Consider the following 23392-nt stretch of genomic DNA (forward strand, 5'->3'; position numbering starts at 1 on the left):
GATCCCCCAGGAGGAAGTTACTAATGTTGCTCTGGAGAGGGAAGTCTGGAGCTCTCTGGTGGAGCTGTTGTCCCCGCGACCCGACTACGGATAAGCGGTTGAAGATGGCTGGATGGCTGGATGGATGCTAAATGCCTAAATTGTGAATTGTCTATTTTCTGACCCTTGTTGTCCTCAGGTGTGGACGGCCCTGTTGAACTACGGCTACGTGGGCTGCGTGCGGGACCTGTTCGTGGACGGCCAGAGCAAGGACATCCGGCGGCTGGCGGAGGCGCAGCGGGCGGTGGGCGTCAAGCCCTCGTGCTCCCGCGAGGCGCCCAAACAGTGCCTCTCCAACCCCTGCCAGCACAGCGGCACCTGCCGCGAGGGCTGGAACCGCTACGTGTGCGACTGCTCCGGCACGGGCTACCTGGGACGCTCCTGCGAGAGAGGTGAGGAGCTTAGAGCTTGCGTTGACTCTCAACCTGTGTGTGGGCTGATATTGCGAGTGGGGGCCCTCGCTTTAAAAGAAATGAAGGAAGCGCTGCCTGGGTTCGGTCAGAGTGAGACAGAGTTACGACATCAAGGGGGCAGAAAACTCAGTGCTCGTGACAAGTTGGAGTTTGAAATACATTGTTTTCAAAGAGGGCGGCGCAAATATCAGCAATTTAGGCATGTGTGCAACATGATAACTGTTTTAGTTTGCAAGTATTTGCACAGTGACAACTAAAGTCTCTGTAATGTTTATGTTGTACTATTACTAAAAAAACGATCTAAAATAAAGGGATTTAAGATCATTAAGTCCAGTGCATTCTGCCAACTTCCGGTCTAGGACATTGTCACTCTTCGCAATGCTCTTCGCCAATAGAAGTCTATGTATAGAAGAGCCGCCGATTGGACTGGGCCTGGCCCCAAGAAGTGAACAGAGTTGTCGCAACTCTGTCTTCTACACTATGGCTCTGGGTTCGGTCACGGTGTCTTTCGCAAACGCTCTTCTGTGGAACATTTAAGTGTTAAGAGATGCAGGATATAATCGGTATAGAGTATCGAAAGCAGAACCAAAAGTTCTGCTTGTGGTGAGGCAGACTGTATAGGGAGAAAGGTGCTGAGGCACTCCGTCTTCCGGTGGAAAAAAATATAGATTTATTGAGCAAGGCAACAGCTGACCCGACGCGTTTCGACACTTGGGTCTTCAACAGGCTCTGACAATCAAGGTGATTAGTCACACTTAAGCAAAGGCTGCGGGGGGCATTCGAGTGATTCCGACCAATGAATACGTCACACATATCAGAGGATGCCTTAACACCCACCGCAGAAGTCATATTGTATGCAGAATAAATACATATAATGCACACCATAAGTGACCAAACCATCATAAATTAAAAAAACAGTTAAGTGCGGAGACAAACATCCCCAATCACTTGCTCTTGCATAATTGGCAAAACACCACACACAATATTTAATGACAATATAAAATTAATATTAAAAAAAATGTCAAACGAATATCATTGAATGTCATTTCTTATGAGTTGTCGTTACCGATAAATACGAAGGAACTTAATGTTATAGTTCTGTTGGTTCAAGCCAGAACGCATACAGTACATAACTTTGAACCTGCATGCAACCATTCACCAACAAACACTTCAGAGTCAGACACTTGCGAGTGCGCCCAGATCCAGAGAAAAGGTCGAGAATGACTCACTGAACGTAACTAAACCACCTTGGGCCTCCCAGCCTACGTACGAGCTCACATAAGCGATGCAACGCGTGCTGGTAGCGGAGCTTGTGGATTCAGGTTCAGTGTCTTCCTCAAGGACACCGAACCGAACCCCCCCCTACACATGCAGCACGGCAGGGAGCTGAGAATGACGAGGAAAAGAACTGGAGGTATAACGTGTGGGGAAGAGGGGCGGACGGGTGGAGAGATTGGAAAATGAAAAAGCCCAGGTAGGGGATCGAGGGAGATTTCAAATTGAGTGACACCGTAGGAGGGACGGTGAGAGATGGTACGAGAGAGAGTGGCGGGGCGCGGAGAAGAGAGAGTTTTGCTGCACACACACACAGGCTTCGTACACACATAAAGAACAACTGTGCTGTGCTCTGCCTGTGTTTCATGGCCGCCCCAATGCTTTTCCAATGGAAGTCACGTGGTTTGACCAAACACTTGTGTTTGATTGCCCCCCTCCCCCATCACACAAAACTGTTTGGTCAAACCACGTGACTTCCATTGGAAAAGCATTGAGGCGGCCATGAAACACGGACAGCACAGAGCATGTTCGTCTGATATGTCTGTACGAGGCCACACAGACAGACAGACAGACAGACAGACAGACATACAGACAGACAGACAGACAGACAGACAGACAGACAGACAGACAGACAGACAGACAGACAGACAGACAGACAGACAGACAGACAGGGGTCCCGATCTCTGTACGGTGACTATAGAAAAGAGGAGGTGGAGGAGGTATGTACGCACGAGGAGGCAAGGAGAAAGAGTGAGATGAGAGCCAAAGATAGACATCAGGGAGGGAAGAAGAAGTTACTTTTCAGTTCCACATTGTAAAAAAAAAAATACTCTGGTAGAAGTAAAAGGCCTGCATTCAACGTTTCACTCGAGCAAAAGTCCAAATTAACGAAAGGAAAAGTACGTCGGGTCTTTCAAAAATTAGTCAAACCTTTTCGAATAGCTTTGACTAGTATAACATAGCACTTAATTGCTTAATGTATGCTTTGAATTAATGCTCAAGTAACCAAGTAACTCTAAAGCTCCACAATGTACAGTATGCCGACATATCTGGTTGTCTAAGACAGCTAGTGGTCCCCAAACTTTTTCATGTCAAGGACACCCACATTGACACTAATTAGCCCTGCGGACCCCCATTTGAAAAACATATGCCAAGGCCTCCATAAGAGAAGATATTTACGGCTCTAGCAGTGATTCTCAACCAGTTTAATTGCAAGGACCCCCAGTTTGACATGCATTAGGCTACTGACCCCCCATTTAATGGCATTTCTATCTCTGGGACCCCCAATTTAGATTGTAAAATCAATGTTAATTTAACTCTGAGAGTGTACAAATGGAACCAACCCGTTAGGGTCCATTAGGTTCCATTTGTAAACTCTCAGAGTTACAGAACCATAAGGGTCCATTTGGTTCCATTTGTAAACTCTCAGAGTTACAGACCCATAAGGGTTAATTTGGTTCCATTTGTAAACTCTCAGAGTTACAGACCCATAAGGGTCCATTTGGTTCCATTTGTAAACTCTCAGAGTTACAGAACCATAAGGGTCCATTTGGTTCCATTTGTACACTCTCAGAGTTACAGACCCATAAGGGTCCATTTGGTTCCATTTGTACACTCTCAGAGTTACAGACCCATAAGGGTCCATTTGGTTCCATTTGTACACTCTCAGAGTTACAGACCCATAAGGGTCCATTTGGTTCCATTTGTACACTCTCTGAGTTACAGACCCATAAGGGTCCATTTGGTTCCATTTGTAAACTCTCAGAGTTACAGACCCATAAGGGTCCATTTGGTTCCATTTGTAAACTCTCAGAGTTACAGACCCATAAGGGTCCATTTGGTTCCATTTGTAAACTCTCAGAGTTACAGACCCATAAGGGTCCATTTGGTTCCATTTGTACACTCTCAGAGTTACAGACCCATAAGGGTATACATTTGGTTCCATTTGTACACTCTCAGAGTTACAGACCCATAAGGGTCCATTTGGTTCCATTTGTAAACTCTCAGAGTTACAGACCCATAAGGGTCCATTTGGTTCCATTTGTACACTCTCAGAGTTACAGACCCATAAGGGTCCATTTGGTTCCATTTGTACACTCTCAGAGTTACAGACCCATAAGGGTATACATTTGGTTCCATTTGTACACTCTCAGAGTTACAGACCCATAAGGGTACATTTGGTTCCATTTGTACACTCTCAGAGTTACAGACCCATAAGGGTCCATTTGGTTCCATTTGTAAACTCTCAGAGTTACAGACCCATAAGGGTACATTTGGTTCCATTTGTAAACTCTCAGAGTTACAGACCCATAAGGGTCCATTTGGTTCCATTTGTAAACTCTCAGAGTTACAGACCCATAAGGGTCCATTTGGTTCCATTTGTAAACTCTCAGAGTTACAGACCCATAAGGGTACATTTGGTTCCATTTGTACACTCTCAGAGTTACAGACCCATAAGGGTCCATTTGGTTCCATTTGTACACTCTCAGAGTTACAGACCCATAAGGGTCCATTTGGTTCCATTTGTACACTCTCAGAGTTACAGACCCATAAGGGTCAATTTGGTTCCATTTGTACACTCTCAGAGTTACAGACCCATAAGGGTCCATTTGGTTCCATTTGTACACTCTCAGAGTTACAGACCCATAAGGGTCCATTTGGTTCCATTTGTAAACTCTCAGAGTTACAGACCCATAAGGGTCCATTTGGTTCCATTTGTAAACTCTCAGAGTTACAGACCCATAAGGGTCCATTTGTTTCCATTTGTAAACTCTCAGAGTTACAGACCCATAAGGGTCCATTTGTTTCCATTTGTAAACTCTCAGAGTTACAGACCCATAAGGGTCCATTTGTTTCCATTTGTAAACTCTCAGAGTTACAGACCCATAAGGGTACATTTGGTTCCATTTGTAAACTCTCAGAGTTACAGACCCATAAGGGTCCATTTGGTTCCATTTGTAAACTCTCAGAGTTACAGACCCCGGCCCTAAGGGTCCATTTGGTTCCAAACTATAATTTAGCTGGGGACCCCCTGGAACTCCCTCAAGGACCCACTTTGGGAATGACTGGCCTAAGAGGACTGACTGGACTTACAACGTGTAATTGGACCTGCACCTTTTCCGGTCTACACCAATTATATTTGCAAAAAAAAAGGAAAAAGTGAGGTTGTATTTTGTTGGTATGCTGGGGTCCAAGTGGTTAGGTATACTGCTTTAATAAATGTACGTGCCACCACTGGGGAGAGGGAGGGAGGGAGGGAGGGAGGGAGGGAGGGAGGGAGGGAGGAGAGGAGAGGAGAGGAGAGGAGAAAGAACAGCACATATGAGTGACGGAGGAGGTTGGAAGAGATTGGGGAGTGGAGTGGAACCATTTGGGTGGAACCGCGAGATGACAGCCTAGGTGGAGGGGGAGAGAGAGAGAGAGAGAGATAGAGAGAAACGGATTGAAACGGTCGAATTTGAAAGAAAAGGAAAAAATGAGGGAGGGGATGGGAGGGGAGGGGGGTTTGTTGGGAACACAACCGGCGACTCAAACCGTCACTCAAACAGAAACAAGAGCGAACAGAGAGAGCGAGGGGAAATGGAGGGGGGGTTGGGGGGGGGAGGGTGCCAGAGCGGGGGGGTGGAGGGGGTGGGGGGGAGGGCGCCAGAGCGAACGGGACGGAGAGATTGGCAGATGAAGCGATGTGGCGCTGTTAGAGAGAGAGAGAGAGAGAGAGATAGGGGGGGAGGGAGAGAGAGAGAGAGGTATAAAAAGAAAGGGAGGGAGAGAGAGAGAGACAGCGGCAGTCAGTCAGACGAGGACGGTGTTTTGTGCTTGATGTCTCTGAAGCGATGATTGTACTATCATCTAACACGAGATGTACACACACACACACACACGTGCGCGTGCGCGTGCACACACAGGAGAACATGCACTCACTCACTCGCGCACGGCACGTCTGAGAGAGGTGTTTTTCTCGAAAATGTCTTCCTTAAACTCAAGCACGACAAAGCGCTGTCTAGCGTTTAGATATATTTAGAGTCTTTGTCTCTCTCTCTCTCTCTCTCTCTCTCCATTCCCTCTAGGGACGGGACGATAGTCCTTCTCACAGCTCATGGCGATAGAAAGGCTCACGTCGTCATATCGTGGAGATTCAGCGTACATTGGACCTGAGTTTGGCTCTGCACTTTAGACTGTTACTTTGTTCCCGTATCTCTTTTGCCAAAAATAGCAAGTTTGTATTATTATTATAATTTTTTTTTGCACTGGCAGATTGGTCAGGATTCCAAGCTAATAATATCCTTGGTTGCAGAGAATCTCCTCGTATGGGAGTCTCCCTAAGGAGTCAGAGAATCTCCTCGTATGGGAGTCTCCCTAAGGAGTCAGAGAATCTCCTCGTATGGGAGTCTCCCTAAGGAGTCAGAGAATCTCCTCGCTATGGGAGTCTCCCTAGAAGGAGTCAGAGAATCTCCTCGTATGAGAGTCTCCCTAGAAGGAGTCAGAGAATCTCCTCGTATGGGAGTCTCCCTAGAAGGAGTCAGAGAATCTCCTCGTATGGGAGTCTCCCAAAGGAGTCAGAGCATCTCCTCGTATCGGAGTCTACTAGAAGGAGTCAGAGCATCTCCTCGTATGGGAGTCTCCCTAAGGAGTCAGAGAATCCCCTCGTATGGGAGTCTCCCTATAGAAGGAGTGTAGGCCATGAATGGCGTCACCAATACGGGCAGCGATGTACTGAGGGTGCAGTCCTGGCTCAGAGACTGACATGGGCCGAGCAGCACTGTTTAAAGGCTATATATATACACAATGCCAACGGTCGCAGGTGGAATAAGATCCTTTAGGTCAGATATCTAAAGCAGTATTAGTAAAGCTTCAATGGGTTATACTCTCGCTCTCGTAGTGTTCCGTCACTAAAGATTATCCCCGGATTTTTGTTTACTCTGGCAATCGACCCATTTACCAGTACTGTCCCTATTTGTACTTTATTACTTGAGTATTTCCCATTTCCAATACTTTTACTCCTACTCCACTACATCTCGGATCCAAATACTTTTACTCCACTGCATTTATGTTAAGACTTTAGTTACTAGTTACTTTGATTATTATTTCCAAACATACATTAACCACTTCAGCCTTTATTATACATTTCGGCCATTTGATAATAGCCGATCTACAAGCTCACAATGATCTGCTGTTTTCAAATGATGTATTATACGTTTGAAAACATGAAACGGGACATTCTTGGCACAATGAGCTCTTTTACTTTTGGTACATTTTAAGTACATTTTGAAGCCAATACGTTTGTACTTTTACTCGAGTACATTTTGAATCCCGGACTTTTTTCTTGACACGTCTCCCTGACACACGTGTGTGTGGGTTATAGTTCACCCCCCAAAAAAAGCCTTATTTTCCATCAATTACACACCCCACGACGCCTCGACTTCACGGAGACAATGTTGTTTTTGTCGCATGCATGCATTCCCCGAGCCAAATCATCATCCGACGACCTCACAGAGGCTCCGTATAAGGACATACAGACTCAAAGAATCTCCGTTGAGCCTCGTCCTCCTCCTCCTACCACTTGGCCCAGGAATTATTCTCACTATTATTTTTGGGACGCGATAATAATCGTGACACGAAATGTTCATCTCCCGTGCCTAATATACCTCTTTCTCTTCTCTCTACTGTACAGTCTCTCTCTCTCTCTCTCTCTCTCTCTCTCTCTCTCCCTGTGCACTGAGGGGTCACTAACTGCTAGTTCAGTGGATTAAAGGAAGCACAGATGGACCAACAGATGGAGAGAGTGATTGCCCATGTTTACTCCTCTTCTACCTGCCGTTTTTACCCTCCCTTTTTTTATACTCTCTCTCCCGTTCTTGCTCTCTCTCCTTTGTCCACACGCGCACACGCATACGCACACACACAACCTCTCTCCTCTTCTTTTTAATGAACAAAGATGGCTGCCTCATGTGCGCGCGCGGCCGTCGCGCCCCCAGATGAATATCGCAAAGATGCAACCATGGACGCATTTTCAAGGTTGCACTTTCTTTCCTATCTGCTTCTCTCTCTCTCTCTCTCTCTCTTCCTCTCCCCCTTTTCTTTCTCCTTCTCTTGCTCTCTCTCTCTCTCTCTCTCTCTCTCTCTCTCTCTCTCTCTCTCTCTCTCTCTCTCTCTCTCTCTCTCTCTCTCTCTCTCTCCCCATGTGTGTTGTGCCTGGTAGTGAGTCAGGTGCTATGGCAAAAAGAAAGGGAAGACATTTAGTCGGCTGCCTCCCTTATCGAGATGTGTGCGCACGTACGCACGCACACCCGTGCACGTGTATGATGTATGGACGTGTGCATGTCCGTGTGCATGTCCGTGTGCATGTCCGTGTGCGTGTGTGTGTGCATGTGTGTGTGTGTGTGTGTGTGTGTGTGTGTGTGTGTGTGTGTGTGTGTGTGTGTGTGTGTTATGTTATCTGTGATATAACAGGCCAACTACCTCTTTTCCTCAAGTTAATGAGGATTCATTTGCATTTTCGCCAAGAGCTTTCTCTCCCTCTTTTCTTCACTCACTTCTTCTCTTTCTCTCTCTCTCCCCCCCCCCCCTCGCTCTCTTGCTTTACTGAACCCTCCTCTGTTCGCACTTAAATTCACTCACTTATTCCGACAGACGCACAAGAGCGCACGCACGCACGCACGCACGCACGCACGCACGCACGCACGCACGCACGCACGCACGCACGCACGCACGCACGCACACGCACGCACATAAACATACACACGCTGCTATCTCCCTCTTAGCTCATCAGTATTCATGAGCCCTCCTGCTCTTCCTGTTCTCTTGTTTTTGCCTCGGCTCCAACGGTCTCCCACGGAAACCAGAGAGAGAGAGAGAGAGGGGGAGGGGGGGGGAGGGAGAGAGAGAGAGAGAGGGGGGGGTGGGGGAGAGAGAGAGAGAGAGCGAGAGACAAGCAGCGTGTGTTTAGCTGTATATGTAATTGGGGCCAGTCAGTAAAAAAAAAAAGGGAAGGAGAGATAAAACGAGCAGACACAGGTCCTTAGAGGTGTGCGTGTGTGCACGTGCGTGCGCGCGTGCGTGCGTGTGTGCGTGCGCGCGTGCGTGCGTGCGTGCGTGTGCGTGCGTGTGCGAGGTCCTTGGAGGTAACCAGTTTTCTCGGGCATGCAGGAGGAGGAGGAGGAGGAGGAGGAGGAGGGTTCGGCCTCCGGGCAGGTATAGTAGCGCCGCGGACAGAAGACGATGAATATGCAGAAGAGTGCGACAAATGACATTAAAGCGGAGATCACCTGCCGCTTGTTACACGGTGACTCTGGGGTCCATGGCGGCGGCGGTGGGGGGGAGGGGGAGGGGGAGACACCTGCTGGCTGTCTGGCCTGGCTGGCTGGCTGCAGCCCACGCCTTTCCTTCACTCCATACACGTATAGACATCAAAGTGGGGGGCTTCTTCAGCCCCCTGCCCCCTTTTATACCCCGTCTGTAAAACAACTGCCCTCTCTCTCTCCAGACCACGAATGCAGCGTTTATTATACTGCTATGGTGGAAGAAATGCACAAATGCCACTCCTTTATACCATGCCATGTCCCGGAAGGCAGCATTCTGGAGAATTGCTCTTTTTTCCCCCTCCGAAGTCTCCTGAACGTGAACACAGTATTTTTGCACACCGCATCTCCACTAAAGAGTGCAGCAGGGTTGCGCCCCCGAAAATAGCTGATCTACAAGCTCTCAGCGCGTCGTTGAGAGCTTGTAGATCAGCTATTGTCGCTATTTTTGTCCCAGGATTTCAGCCCCCATGCCTCTCTAACACTCTCTGGACACGTCCCTGCCTTCGCTCTCCCTCAGTCGAGTCTTGATGTGTAGCGGGGCAGCCCGACCTCCAGGACTGCTGGCGTTTTTTTTTTTTTTGCATTCTTGGATTCATTGACTGTTCTTTTGTTGGTGGTTGTTGTTGCCATATAGTCACGAACATGTATTTGTATTTTTTTTTTATACTATTATTTCTAATGTACAAGGAAATTGAACGTGCTATAACTCAACTAATTTGGTAATAATTAGAATGAATTTAAAAATAAATCTGCTATTTTCCACAACTTGTAGATCGGCTATTTTCGCTTGTCGGCTAAATATACATGCAGTAGGCCTATACTTTAGGGCTTAATTGGTGGATGTCCGGTCACTCAACGTCAAATTGGCTCTGTCCTACCCCTCCCTCCCTCCCTCACTCCTTCCTGCCTCCATTCCTTTTTTTATTATCTCTCCCCCTCTCTTTTCTCCCCGTCAATTATATTTCTATCTCCATTTCCGCGCGCGCGTCCACCATACCTCCTCCCTCTCTCTTACCCTCTGTCTTCGTCATTTCTCTCCCCTCCCCCCGTAACTCTCTCTCTCTTCTCCCCTCCCCCTCTCTCTCTCTCTACCTGTGCGTGTGTGTGTGCGTGCGTGCGTGTTCCTGAGCGTGTTCATGGAACCCTCTTTCCATTTCCGCGTGTCTCTATCTTATCGGCACCGCTCCTCCCCGCCGTCTGCCATGTCGTCTCCTCAGACGCCACCAACCTGTCGCGTGTCGGCAGTAATATAAGTTCATGAAGGTGTGTGTGTGTGTGTGTGTGTGTGTGTGTGTGTGTGTGTGTGTGTGTGTGTGTGTGTGTGTGTGTGTGTGTGTGTGCGTGTGCGTGTAAATTCTGGATGTCACTCACACCCGCCTTCTAACGAGAGCGCAAAATCTCTCTTGGAAGAGCCACCCATCGACTTCTCTAATAATTGGGCAACCTTCCCCGTGTTTCTTCACTAGTCCGATCCAGAAGAAAACACAGTTTGCCGGCCACTGCTACAGAGCTGACAATGAGGTTATATCTTCCCTTCTTCTCTGGAAACCTGCCTCAATGCAGACCAGAGGTACAGGTATGTCATCGCTAGGGACACGTGCATCAGTAAGCAGGAACTATGGGGATGGCGATGAAGGACCGGGAAGTCTGGCGTGGCATTGTGAAATCCATGATCTCGACCGCGGTCGAAAAATGATGATGATGATGTGTGTGTGTCTCTTCTCAGACGCCACCATCCTGTCCATGTATGAAGGCCGGTCGACTAAAACTAAAACGAAAAATGTTCGTCGACTACCTTTTTTCGCTGAGGAAACCTAAATGAAAACTACATGAAAACTAATCTATGATGATGACTAAATGTATTGACAATTTCATCAACAAATAGAAACTATATGTTAGGAAGGAACTAGTGGACAAGAGATCTACAAGCTCACAACGCCAAGGCCCGCCAAAACACATTTTAGTCGACTAAATCAACTGTACAGTAGATTTAGTCGACTAAAACTAAGACTAACACTAAAACATTCCAGGTGACTAAAATGTGACTAAAACTAAAAAAAACTATTCAAGAGACTATGACGGCAGTAAGTTCATGAAGGGGTGTGTGTGTGTGTGTGTGTGTGTGTGTGTGAGTGTGTGTGTGTGTGTGTGTGTGTGTGTGTGTGTGTGTGTGTGTGTGTGTGTGTGTGTGTGTGCAGGGACGGATTAACCCCCACAAGGGCCCCGGGGGCCGGTACATTTTACCCCATAGTGCACGTGTGTGCGGAATTTTTGAGTTTTTTTTTTCATGTTTTTATCAAATTTGTGACCTACATTTTTTTAATGTTTTTTTGTGGCTTTCGCCTTTATTTTATATATTTATGGAGGGACAGACCGTAGGCTGACAGGAAATGAGGGAGAGAGATGGGGGGGAAGACATTCCGTAAAGGCCGTCGGGATCGGGAGTCGAACCCGCGGCACACTGCCAGACTGGATTACCAGCCAAGGTGCCTGGACCGCTGAGCCATGGCGCAGGCCTTTGTGACCTAAATTTAACAAAATGAATGGCCAATCCCCAGGAGCTTTTTTTTTACAGGGCCTCAAACCCAGTCCAGAGCGGTCCAATTTCCCTGAACGGTCCCTGAGCGCCAAGGTCCCCCCTGGGCCATGGCCCCACTGGACCAATGGCTAATTTGGCCCTGGTGTGTGTGTGTGTGTGTGTGTGTCTCTCCCCTCCAGACGCCACCATCCTCTCGTACGACGGCAGTAAGTTCATGAAGGTGCAGCTCCCCGTGGCCATGCACACGGAGGCGGAGGACGTGTCGCTTCGCTTCCGCTCCCAGCGGGCCTACGGCGTCCTCATGGCCACCACGTCGCGGAACTCCGCCGACACGCTGCGCCTGGAGCTGGACGGAGGCCGCGTCCGGCTCACCGTCAACCTAGGTACGCGCACGCACACACACACACCATGCACACACACTGTAAACATGCACACGCACCACACACACACATACACACCCACGTTCAGAGGTTTATTTGTATTACTGTATACTTGTGAGAAAGGTCTAAAACGTTAGGACGCCTTTGAGAAAGAAAAAAAAAAGCTGCCGAAAGATAACTTGTAGATCGGCTGTTTTTCTCGGTGTGGCGACGTCGTCGCCGCACCTAACCCTAACGACGCCTAAACCTATAACCTCTAATAAATGGCGAATTCTGAATATATGTTTTTCTAAATGTAATAGCCTGTATAGCTGTAAAAATGTGTTTTAACCATGGAACAACCATTTTAGTTTTAGCGAGGACACGGAAAACGGTCCTCAAAAAATGTCTTTCATCAATTTCTAGACTTGTGTGGACCTTTTGGTCCTCACAAGTTTAGTATTACACACACACACACACACACACAGATGCACAAACACACACGCATTCACGCACGCACAAACGCACACGCGCAAACACATATACACGAATAACCGAACACAAGTTTGGAGAACAACCCAAAGCGCTAGGTTTAATAATTACCTGTCAGGGGACTTGACGCTGAAGCCAGCCTCTTGGCAAAATTCCTGCTACAGTTACAGAAATGTCATTAAACGTTGATTAATAATGCACCGTCCAAAGGAAATGAACCCACACACTGCCCACCGTGATAACACACACACACACACACACACACACACACACACACACACACACACACACACACACACACACACACACACACTGCCCACCATGATAACATGACATTCTGCTGGGTGAGACTGTACTGTATATGGCTGTTGGCGGGCAGAAACCTCTTACAGTTGGGTGCCACCGATATTGTCCCTTATCATTTGACCCATTTAGGCCTGACCTCAACATTTTAAAAAATCCTTCTAAATCCTCCAGTTTTCTGAAATAAATATTTTCACGATTTTTCAAAAATAGCAGACCTACAAGCTCGTAGCGCGCCACTCGGTGGCGCGCTATGAGCTTGTAGATCTGCTATTTTTCAATAGCTAAATTATAACAATGTTTAAAACACCAAAAGGGGTTCCCGCCCAAAATGGGTTAACTGTCCTTTTGCGCAGAACCTCAGCAAAAAGAAAAGGACAATATCGATGGCCTCCAACTGTATATCTCCATATTTTGTGGGTGTTTTTGTTCTTAATTTAACGCCCCTACGATCTCCTATAAGATCATAATACAACGGCACGCAAAAGCATCCAAAATAGCGGATCTACAAGCTCAAAACACGGCGCCAAGCGACACGCTTTGAGCTTGTGGATCTCATCTAGTTTTTGACTGTGAATCCCAAAGAGAGTAGGAAAAAAGTGGAGACCCGCACACATGTCTTTACTTACAGAATTTGTATTTAAGCAACGTTTCGGTCGGTCAGACCGGACTCCGGTTATTTCCTATACTCTTCCAGTTCATTTCTCCGATTGCACCTGTCCGCCGAAGGCCTTTTTTTCCTGAATCCTGAGAAAAGTAACAGTTTTGAACCCACAAATTCTTTAAAAATAGCAAGAACAACCCATCGACAAGCTCACATTGCTTGTAGATTGGCTATTTTTGCTATTTATGCCGACAAAGTAGGTTTGCTAGGTCATGAATTTATGTGTAAAAGAAAAGAAAGGTTTGTGCCCAACAGCAACGATATTCTGTACCGTTTGTTTTCCAAGCGATTATAAATGCTATAATAATGCCAAGACAAACATTTACATTCGGCTGGCGCTCTTATGCCCAAACAGTACACACTGGCACGGGTGCGCACGTTCATGATGCAAACAAACACACGCACACGCACACACGCACACGGACACACACGCACACAGACACACACACAGACACACACATTGTTGAAGATGTTTTTTTGTTGCTTTCGCTGTCTGTGTTTGTGCTGAACAGAGGGTCAAGCCTCAGGCTGCATTCTCTGCTCACTCCCAGACGACCTGCACATCCCTAACACACACACACACACACACACACACACACACACACACACACACACACACACACACACACACACACACACACACACACACACACACACACACACACACACACACACAGGGGTGCATGTGTGGGTCTCTGGTTGTCTGCAGCTGCGTCTCAACTGTGGTTGACGCCACACGGCACACCCAAAAGGCATCGTGGGTAAACCGAGGGGACAAAAAAAAATGTGACCCCTTGACCCCTATACCAACGTGCCTAAACATAAGAGTTGACTGCTCCGTGGCCCCCCCGGGTGGTCCAAATATAACAGAACGCGTCCAAGATGTCGTCAGACAGACGGAGACCGCACTTCGCAGTCTCCTGGCGCTTTTCGATTCGCCCCCCCCCCCCCCCCCGACCCCCGGGGCACACGGAGCAGCCAATGAGCACGCTCGCCTGCACTCACCACACTCACGCTGAAAGAAAGCCAATCCACTCTCCTGTTGCCATGGCGCCGCTGGCGCTGACCAATCACATCAATGAATGTGAGATTTTTACCGTCCTCCTCACTTTCTATTGGCTGTTGCCAACGTCATGCCAGTCATGTCTTACACCAGCCCCACTAGTGGTGCATGGGCTCCCCAAATAATGTGTAAAAATACTATCATTTGAATCATATAGTATAACAATAGATACTTTTGTTAAAGTGAAATAACGATGGTATTCTTCATTTTAGGTTTTTAAATTGGCTATTCAATCATAGCAGGTATACAAGCTCACTGCGAGCCTGTGCTTCTGCTATTTCTGACCATTTTAGAAACATCTGGAAAAGTGTGAGAACTATACTGATTCGGAAGGCATTTGCAGAAACCCTATATGTGAGAAAATAAATCACGCATGTGGAAGTCTGTTAGTTCCATTGATCCAAGCCGGAATACGATCAATCAATCGATTGATTGATTGATTGATCATTATAAAAACATGCTCTGGGCCCACCCATCTGATCATAAGTTAAGTGATCAGAGTGTTCGTCCCCCCCTCCCCCCAGAACAAGGTTAAATTGGTTCATTTGGTAACCAACATGGTCGTATAAGGCATAAGGAGAGTGCTCGCTTCTTCAGCGGAGTGTGTGTGTGTGTGTGTGTGCACGTGCGTGTGCCAGTGTGTGTGTCCCCAGTGGCGTGGAGTGTGTAATAATACGTGCAGCTATTAACCCTTTGTTCTGTTCCCCTCCAGACTGTATCAGGATTAACTGTACCGCCAGTAAGTTACACTCCATCCCATCTAAACCCCACCCCCCCCCCCACCCACCCCCAAATCTCTGTACGTGTGTGTGTGTGTGTGTGTGTCTGTGTGTGTGTGCGTGTGCGTGTGCGTGTGCGTGTGCGTGTGTGCGTGCGTGTGCGCGTGCGTGTGTGCAAACGCAGCGTTTTGTCCTTATCTCTGTCTGTACTCCTGCATCAACACAGTGGAAACCTACACACACACACACACACACACACACACACACACACACACACACACACACACACACACACACACACACACAGATACGTTACTTTTTCGGTATTATTTAAAAAAATACATTTTTCAAATTGTGAAAATAGCCGATTTTGAGCGTGTAGCCTATAGATAGATCTGCTATTCACTACTTTTGTGCAACCCTCTTGTATGGTGAAGTATAGGGCGATCATTTGCATGAAAAAAGTTAAACTGAGATGTGACTGAGGCTCACAAAATGAGGCTCAAGTCAATGAAAAGCCAGAAAAAGGGAAAATTATTTCGTTTTTGTGTGATTTTCGTTTTTGTTTTTTTCTTAATTTCTTCATATTAACAATGTTGAAGAAGGTTTTCATTCCAACAGATAGTTGATTTAAAGTAATTAAATGGTTACATTCATTGGGCAAAGTATGCTTGGTTTTTTTCGGTTACTTTACCCGTGTTTGGGGGCGGAGAGGTGCACGCTCCGAGTATTTGCATACACGTTTCGATTGGTCTTAAAATGCATTGTCCTCTAGTTTGACTCTGAGCACCGCCCATACGGCGTGTTTGACTGTTTCTTTGGAAACAAGTATTCTTTAACATGGCTATAGTTACTCGAGCTAAAGAGCAACATTTTTGGCAAGTTTTCTGACAGTGTGCGGGACCCTTCTTTGTTTTTCAAAGATACCCTTTTAAATATAGTTACTCGAGCGACATCCGCTTATATAGTTCACCATTTGAATGGAGGAGCATTTTTTATTTTATAGCTACACGGTGGAAGTAACTCTGAGTCTTTCTCGCCTGGAGATAAATGTGACAAATTGACTGAGGGACTGCCATTGGATTGGATGTCATATGAAAGCAGGGAATCATAGCTTCAAATTGACATATTGGTTGTTCCACCAGTTTTGGAGATATGGCTTATAGAGTAATGTCTTGCAGAGAAACAGCAAGTTGATAAAACAGGCTTGAAAGGTTCACTTCTGTGGACTCTAACATTACACCTATGTTTAAGCATTAATTTCATATATTTACATGTCCATTTCAGCTCTGACATTTATTTCAGACATGCTCTAGTCTAGTACGTGGCAGGCTCTCAGTCAAATCTGGTCACAAATGGACACCTTGTCGGTGGGAGAGCTGATGTGTTCTGCAGGGTCTGACAACGTGGACAAGGTTAGTTATGTGACAGTGATAATGTTTTGCAGTGGACACACCGACCGACCAGCAGAAAAGTACGCCGCCAGCGGCGGAAAATCCTCAGTGTTAATTAAAGAAAGAAGGAAGACTCGGTTCAGGTCCTCTCTTTAGACCCAGGAGTTAAATGAACACAAAGGATTTGACTGTGACGCTATAGCTGTGTGTCATGTGCCTCACACGCGCGCGTGTGTGTGACTGTGTGTGTGACTGTGTGACTGTGTGTGTGTGTGTGTGTGTGTGTGTGTGTGTGTGTGTGTGTGTGTGCGCGCACACTCGCAAGTATGTCAGCCTGTTCAGCTATTCCACAGCAACGGTGTGATTTCTTTTCTTTTTTTTTCTTTTTTCTTTTTTGCTGAGGGCTAGGGTTTTCCTGGGCGGCCATTTTAGCGAGGAGAGGAGAGGAGAGGAGAGGAGAGGAGAGGAGAGGAGAGGAGAGGAGAGGAGAGAGAGAGAGAGAGGGAGAGGGAGGGATGGGGGCTGTAGAAGAGAGGGAGAAATACATGGGGAGAGAGAGAGAATGAGAAAGAGAGAGAGAAAGCGAGCTTAGATTGAAGGAGGGACTTGAGATAAATGAAAAGTGTGGAGAAAAAGCGAGGGATGCATTTCTGAAGGACCCGGTCGGAGAGGAGAAGGTTGTGTATTGCGAGGGGGGAGAGAGAGAGAGAGAGAGAGAGAGAGAGAGAGAGAGAGAGAGAGAGAGAGAGAGAGAGGTGCCCTTAAGGTGCAGGAGTATCTCTTGCTCCTCCTCCGCTGGCGTTTGGATGAATGCAGCGCAGGGGCTGCCGGCTAATTACTCTTCTCCTTCACGCCGGGCGGGAGACAAAAGGCGTTTTCATCCCTTCCGTCTCCCTCCCTCCCTCCCTAGCTCCCTAGCTCCCTCCCTCCTCCCCATCCCTCTCTCCCTCCTTCCTTCCTTCTCCCCTCCGATGCTGCCTTCATCATCCCAATGTCTGTCTGTCTGTCTGTCTGACGGCCAGCCTTTGTTTGCTTGATATTTTTTTCCGACAGGGTGTGTTGTGGTGGAGTTGTGTTGTGTTGTGTGGGAGTTGTGGTGGTGGGGCTACTGTTCCATTCGACGTGTTGCTGTTTGTGTGTTGAGACAATGAGGGACGTGTCGGCGCATCCTTATAGCGGTCTGTTTCATCGCCCCATCTGTGCGCTTGCGTGCGTGCTTCTGTGTGTGTGTGTGTGTGTGTGTGCTGGTGGGTGGATGGATGAGGGGTTTGTGTGTGTGGGCTTCCGTGTGCGTTGTCACAAGCGGTGTTGAATCCCTGATCAAGTTTAATTCCCTCGTGTGGAGTTTGTCTGTCACGCGTTTAGGGAGAGAACGAGAGAGCGAGACATGGGGTGAGAGAGAGAGAGAGAGAGAGAGAGAGAGAGAGAGAGAGAATGACCAAAAGAGAGGGAGGGAGAGGGAAAAGGTCTAGAGAGAGAGAGAGAGAGCTCCGTGTCTATACCAAGGTGAGGAAATGGACGACTGTGGTTGCCATAGAAACCCAAGCAGCCGTTTGTCGCTGTTGCTGCTGCTGTGAACTCGCCCGTCTGTCTAGAAGTGGTGGAAAAGAGTAACTAAGTATACAGTACATTTACAGTACAATACATTTAACCCATTTGGGCGGGAACCCGTTTTGGTGTTAGCATCATGTTATGCTTTAGCTATTGAAAAATAGCAGATCTACAAGCTCATAGCGCGCCACCGAGTGGCGCGCTACGAGCTTGTAGGTCTGCTATTTTTGAAAGATCGAAGAACCACTGACATAGAAACATAGCTTTTTCAGAAAACTGTCAGGATGTAGAAGACATTTTTAGAATCTGATCTCTGGTCAGAATGGGTTTAGTACTGTCCTTAGTAGTAGTACAGTAGGTACAATTCTGAGTTGTATTACCTTTACCGGAGTACTTGCGGTTTTCAATACTCCACTACAGCTCAGAATCATCGCAAATATTGTACTTTTTACTCCCCTACAATTATTTGACATCTTTAGTTACTACTGTAGACTTGTGTTGTTAACCCCTTCAGCTGTTTTTTTATATGCTATTGCCAAAAGATGTTTCTATTCATACGTTTTGAAGACTGCATAACGAGTACTTTTACTTTTAATACATTAAAAGTGTATTTTGATGCCAATACTTTTGTATTTTTTACACTCATGTCCATTTATGAATCCAGGCTTTTACTTGTAATAGAGTATTTCTACACTATTATAATTATTAGCGTAAAAGTATACGCTATTGATACTTTTACTTAAGTAAAATACAATTTTTTGTACTTCTTCGCGTCACTGCCGATGAGCAGGCCTCGTTGTCGCCAGCAGGCACACCACGTTCCCACAATAAATTATACATCTGATATTGCGTGCGTGCGTGCGTGCGTGCGTGCGTGCGTGCGTGCGTGCGTGCGTGCGTGCGTGCGTGCGTGCGTGCGTGCGTGCGTGGTGGTGGTGGGGGGTAGGTGTGGAGGGGGTGGGGGGTGGTATTTAAAAGCCAGGCGCCACTGAAAATAGTCCACTCAGCAGTCCAATAAAAGCCCTGCTGTGGGACCGGTTTGAAGCTTTACCCAGAAGAAAGAAAGAAGAAAAAAAAAAAAGCCATTTTGTTATTTGGAGCTAATGAAATATGAAAAAGATTTCTCTCTCTTTCTCTCTTTGGTCCATTTGTTTTCATTAACTATCTCGTAGTATAGGCGCTGGTGTTCGTTCCATTCCCGTTGTGTGGAGGGTGGATACAAAAAACTTTCATTTTAATTATCTCTCCTTGTTGTTTGTTATAGACACACAACCGTGATTGTATTAGTTGTTAGTGTCCCTGCATGATTCAACATCATTCCTCTTTTCATGTGCTTTTGAGTGTGGTTTGTGATAGCCACTCAAATACTGACGTTATTCATTATTTTTAAATGCTAATACAATACGCAGTTTGTGCGCACGCCACACCCAAAACAGAGTTGAATTCTATACCCTTAAAAAATATATATCTATTCTTTTTTTCAACCTGGTGTCGCTATTTGGGGCACCTGTGTCATTATGTGTGGGTAAGCATTTTAAATGATTCTCCTTTTTTTGTTTTCACGAATGCCAAATGTTCGAAAATAGCTAAAAAAGCACAAAAGGTTTGAAAACAGCTGCTCTAAACCGCATGATGTTTTGCCTTCCCACTGGAAGCTGCAACACAGACTGGACTCCTGATGTATCTGGAGTGCCAGTGGTCCTCAAACTTGGACATTTGGTTCCATTTGTACACTTTTTTTCCCACCTTTATAGAGCACCGAAATGCTCTATAAGTGCAGCTGCCCGTCGCACAACATAAACTGACATTTGTATTTATTTTTATATTTAATGTTTCATGGTTAGTACGAGTCGAGTCAACGCCAGCTGAGCTTACGTCAACTAGGTATCTCAGGAACGCAATGTGTTGAGAGCTGGGCGTGACGTATATTAGCAGCGACATTGCTTTCATATGTAGTTTCAAGGCTTTTGCGGCCAAATTAATTCCATTTTCTCCAGAAACTGGCTGTATCAAATATGAATGGACATCATTAGCGACGCACAGCCACCCCCCAGAAAGGCCGGGGTGATCGGTTTATTTTTCAAACACAGTTCTTATATGAAGCGACCTAAAATCCCCCTATGGGGATTTCAATGCAAATAAAAAAATACACGAACCTGCCCTCTACTGAAAGTGACGTCAGACTTCGGTGCTCTATTTATTCAGCATACACATTTTAACAAAACAAATTACAAGATAATAGACGTTTCAGAATGTCAAAGAGTGCAAGAGTGCAGATGACATGATCTCAGAATGTTCCTCCTCACACCACACTGTAGCGATCAAGTGAAACCAAGTCCTCCAGTGATTGTACTGATTGGAGTTGATTGTAGAGACATAGTTCCACATCATGTGTGGCTGTAACGGCTGCAGGCAGTCTTATACCCCGGCTCAGAATTAACAGTCGTAATGTTTAAAACCCAAGTAATCCCGTGAACGCGTGCATGATGGCAAATGTTAACCCATTTAGACCTAAGGTCGATTCTACAAGTGTCTTCTAAATCATGACAGTTTTCTTGAAAACCCTATGTTTCTATGTCAGTCGTTCTCAAACATTTTCATGTCAAGGACCCCCAAAAATGTATGTAATTGGCCACCGACCCCCCATCTCAAAATATGTTGTTCCAGTGACCACCCAGAAGCAAAGATTTGAGTTAAAAACGTTCGCTCTGAAAGAATATATTCAAAGATGTGCGCCACATTTTCACAACTTTTCAAAAATAGCAGACCTACAAGCTCATAGCGTGCCACTCGGTGGCACGCTATGAGCTTGTAGATCTGCTATTTTTCAATAGCTAAAGTATAACGTAACGCTTAAAATACCAAAAGGGGTTCCCGCCCAAAATGGGTTAAGTTCCTAATAGGCTGTTAAGATAATTAGGCAATTCCTTGAGTGAGACTTTTTTTTTTAGATAAAGACAGTGCCGTGCTGTTCTCGTCTCATATAGCCAATGATGGCCAACCCAACCTTTTCATGAAGCCCACATAGTACAGTGACGGGTGAGAATACCCACCTCCAGGCTCCCAGAGTGCCCTGGAGTGGGGGTCCCACTTTGAGGACCACTGATCGTGACACCATGTCATATGTATCACGGACCTCCCATCACATTGACTTCATATCAAACCAGTGCTCAAAATAATCATCATGTCACACACCTCCATCAAACCAGGATAGCTCTGCTGTCGGGAGGACAAATATATATTTTGTTTCAGGAAATTAAGAAAACCTTATATTTAAAAAAAACAAAACAATACTGCCTCATCAAAGTTGGTGTTGTGACTTTATTTATTGTCAATTACTTGCATGAGAAGGAGAGAGGGGGTGGAGTTAGCTGCTTTAGCAGACAGTTTGAGGGTCCAATGGAGGTTAAGAGGTTTTGTGCAAAGCACTTTTTACTACTTTCCATTGGTTCAATATTTTCGAAACAACACTCAAAATGGAGGTTAACTCCTGACAGCAACGATATATACTTGATAATTACGTAATCCATTCCACACATTCTTTTTTTTTTAAAGCACATTTTCACAGCTATAATGTCTAGATTACGCCAGGCTTTCTGTTGTTGTTGTTGTTAATTGTGAAGTCTTTAAAAAGATATCCATTTCCATTTGGCAAAGGAGACAGACCCGATGAGAGAGAAGTGCTTTAGGCTGCAAGTGGGCGGTTGAAGTCGGAGTCAATTCTGGTATCTGTATAATGACTTGTTGTTGGTTGGTAAAGAGCTTTTTAGACACTTAACCCATTCTGGGCGGGAACCCCTTTTGGTGTTTTAAACATTATGTTATAATTTAGCTATTGAAAAATAGCAGATCTACAAGCTCATAGCGCGCCACCGAGTGGCGCGCTATGAACTTGTAGGTCTGCTATTTTCGAAAAATCGTTAAAATGTGCCTCAAATCTTTCAGAAAATTGTCATGATTTAGAAAACATTTTTTTTAAATTTCGACGTCAGGCCTGAATGGGTTAATTGTATAGATGGGTAAAATGAAACTATTCAGGGTCTGCTGAATAACAGTATACACTGTAGGCCTACTCAGTCATCATTATTCAGAAAGCAATAGGCAGTGGTACTGTAAAGTAAGTACTGTACTTATTATGAGGTATTTTGTACTTTACTTGAGTATTTCCAAAGGCTGAACTACGTCGCGATGTGACTTATTGTAACCTTGTATAGGTTATTTGAAAACGTGAAATGGGACATTCTGCACAATGAGTTGCTTTTGGTATTTTACGTACATTTTGATGCCAATAATACAGTATTGATACTTTTACTTGAGTAAAAAAAATACAGCTTTTTTTTTCCAGCACTGGAAATAGGCTTGTGACACTTCAACCACAGTACAAGCACTTAAACCCCAGCCTCCGTATCCTAGGAAAACCTTTGCGGAACACACACAGCTCACAGACGGGCTGTTTTCACCGACGATGTTTAATGTAGCGCGAAAACAGAAGAAGTTACCAGTATAGAGCCCTGAGGGACTCCACACAACCATGTATGGGGTTCCACTGAAAGGAGTAGTTTACGGGGGAGAGGGTAGTGCTGTCGACTCACAGCTAGAAGGTCCTGAAGCATGAAGATGTGTGTGTTTTTCCACACATTTCTTTTTTTTTTAACTTCTTCCTATAAGCCAATAATTTGATGACCGGGTGTATGTCCGGTATAGGAGGCACAAAAAGTCTCCTTTGTGTCTCCTACCCAATACAATAGCATCTTTCTTCCGGTAATCAAATTATTGGCTTATAGGAATGTGTCAAAAACTAAAGATATGTCCATGATTCAAGGCTTCGTGGGGTTTGTAATTGAAAATCATTGTATTTTTTGGGTTAAATTACTCCTTTAAAGTAGACTTGGTTGCCCGGGATCCCCCTGGGCTCTGTACTTGGCCCCCGCCTTTTTTTCCCCATTGGACACCAAATCTCTTGGCCTCTTTTTCTTACAGAATGCCCGCCTACTATGAGCTGCCCATAATATGGATGCTGTGGTTAATATAATGTAAGGCTGCACAAATCCACTTCATCCACAGTAATGTGCTGTACGCTTGTAGGCGGTCGGCCCCTGAGGGCTCTGTGTGTGTGTGTGTGTGTGTGTGTGTGTGTGTGTGTGTGTGTGTGTGTGTGTGTGTGTGTGTGTGTGTGTGTGTGTGTGTGTGTGTGTGTGTGTGTGTGTGTGTGTGTGTGTGTGTGTGTGTGTGTGTGTGTGTGTGTGTGTGTGTGTGTGTGTGTGTGTGTGTGTGTGTGTG

General features: G+C 45.9%; 1 protein-coding gene across 7 annotated transcripts in view; it reads left to right on the forward strand.

The window, feature by feature from the left end:
• Window positions 1-23392, forward strand: part of LOC306915214 (neurexin-1a-like) — a gene marked incomplete at both ends in the record, with an annotated part of 158034 nt that overhangs the window by 85976 nt on the left and 48666 nt on the right. For all 7 annotated transcript variants that reach the window (XM_079492489.1, XM_079492486.1, XM_079492488.1 and 4 more), the window contains 3 exons: window positions 179-431; window positions 11747-11950; window positions 15161-15187. In XM_079492489.1, the coding sequence (XP_079348615.1) occupies window positions 179-431; window positions 11747-11950; window positions 15161-15187 (484 nt within the window). The remainder of the gene's footprint in view (window positions 1-178; window positions 432-11746; window positions 11951-15160; window positions 15188-23392) is intronic.

Source organism: Electrona antarctica (genome assembly GCF_951216825.1).
Source record: "Electrona antarctica genome assembly, chromosome: 22".
Classification (NCBI taxonomy): domain Eukaryota; kingdom Metazoa; phylum Chordata; class Actinopteri; order Myctophiformes; family Myctophidae; genus Electrona; species Electrona antarctica.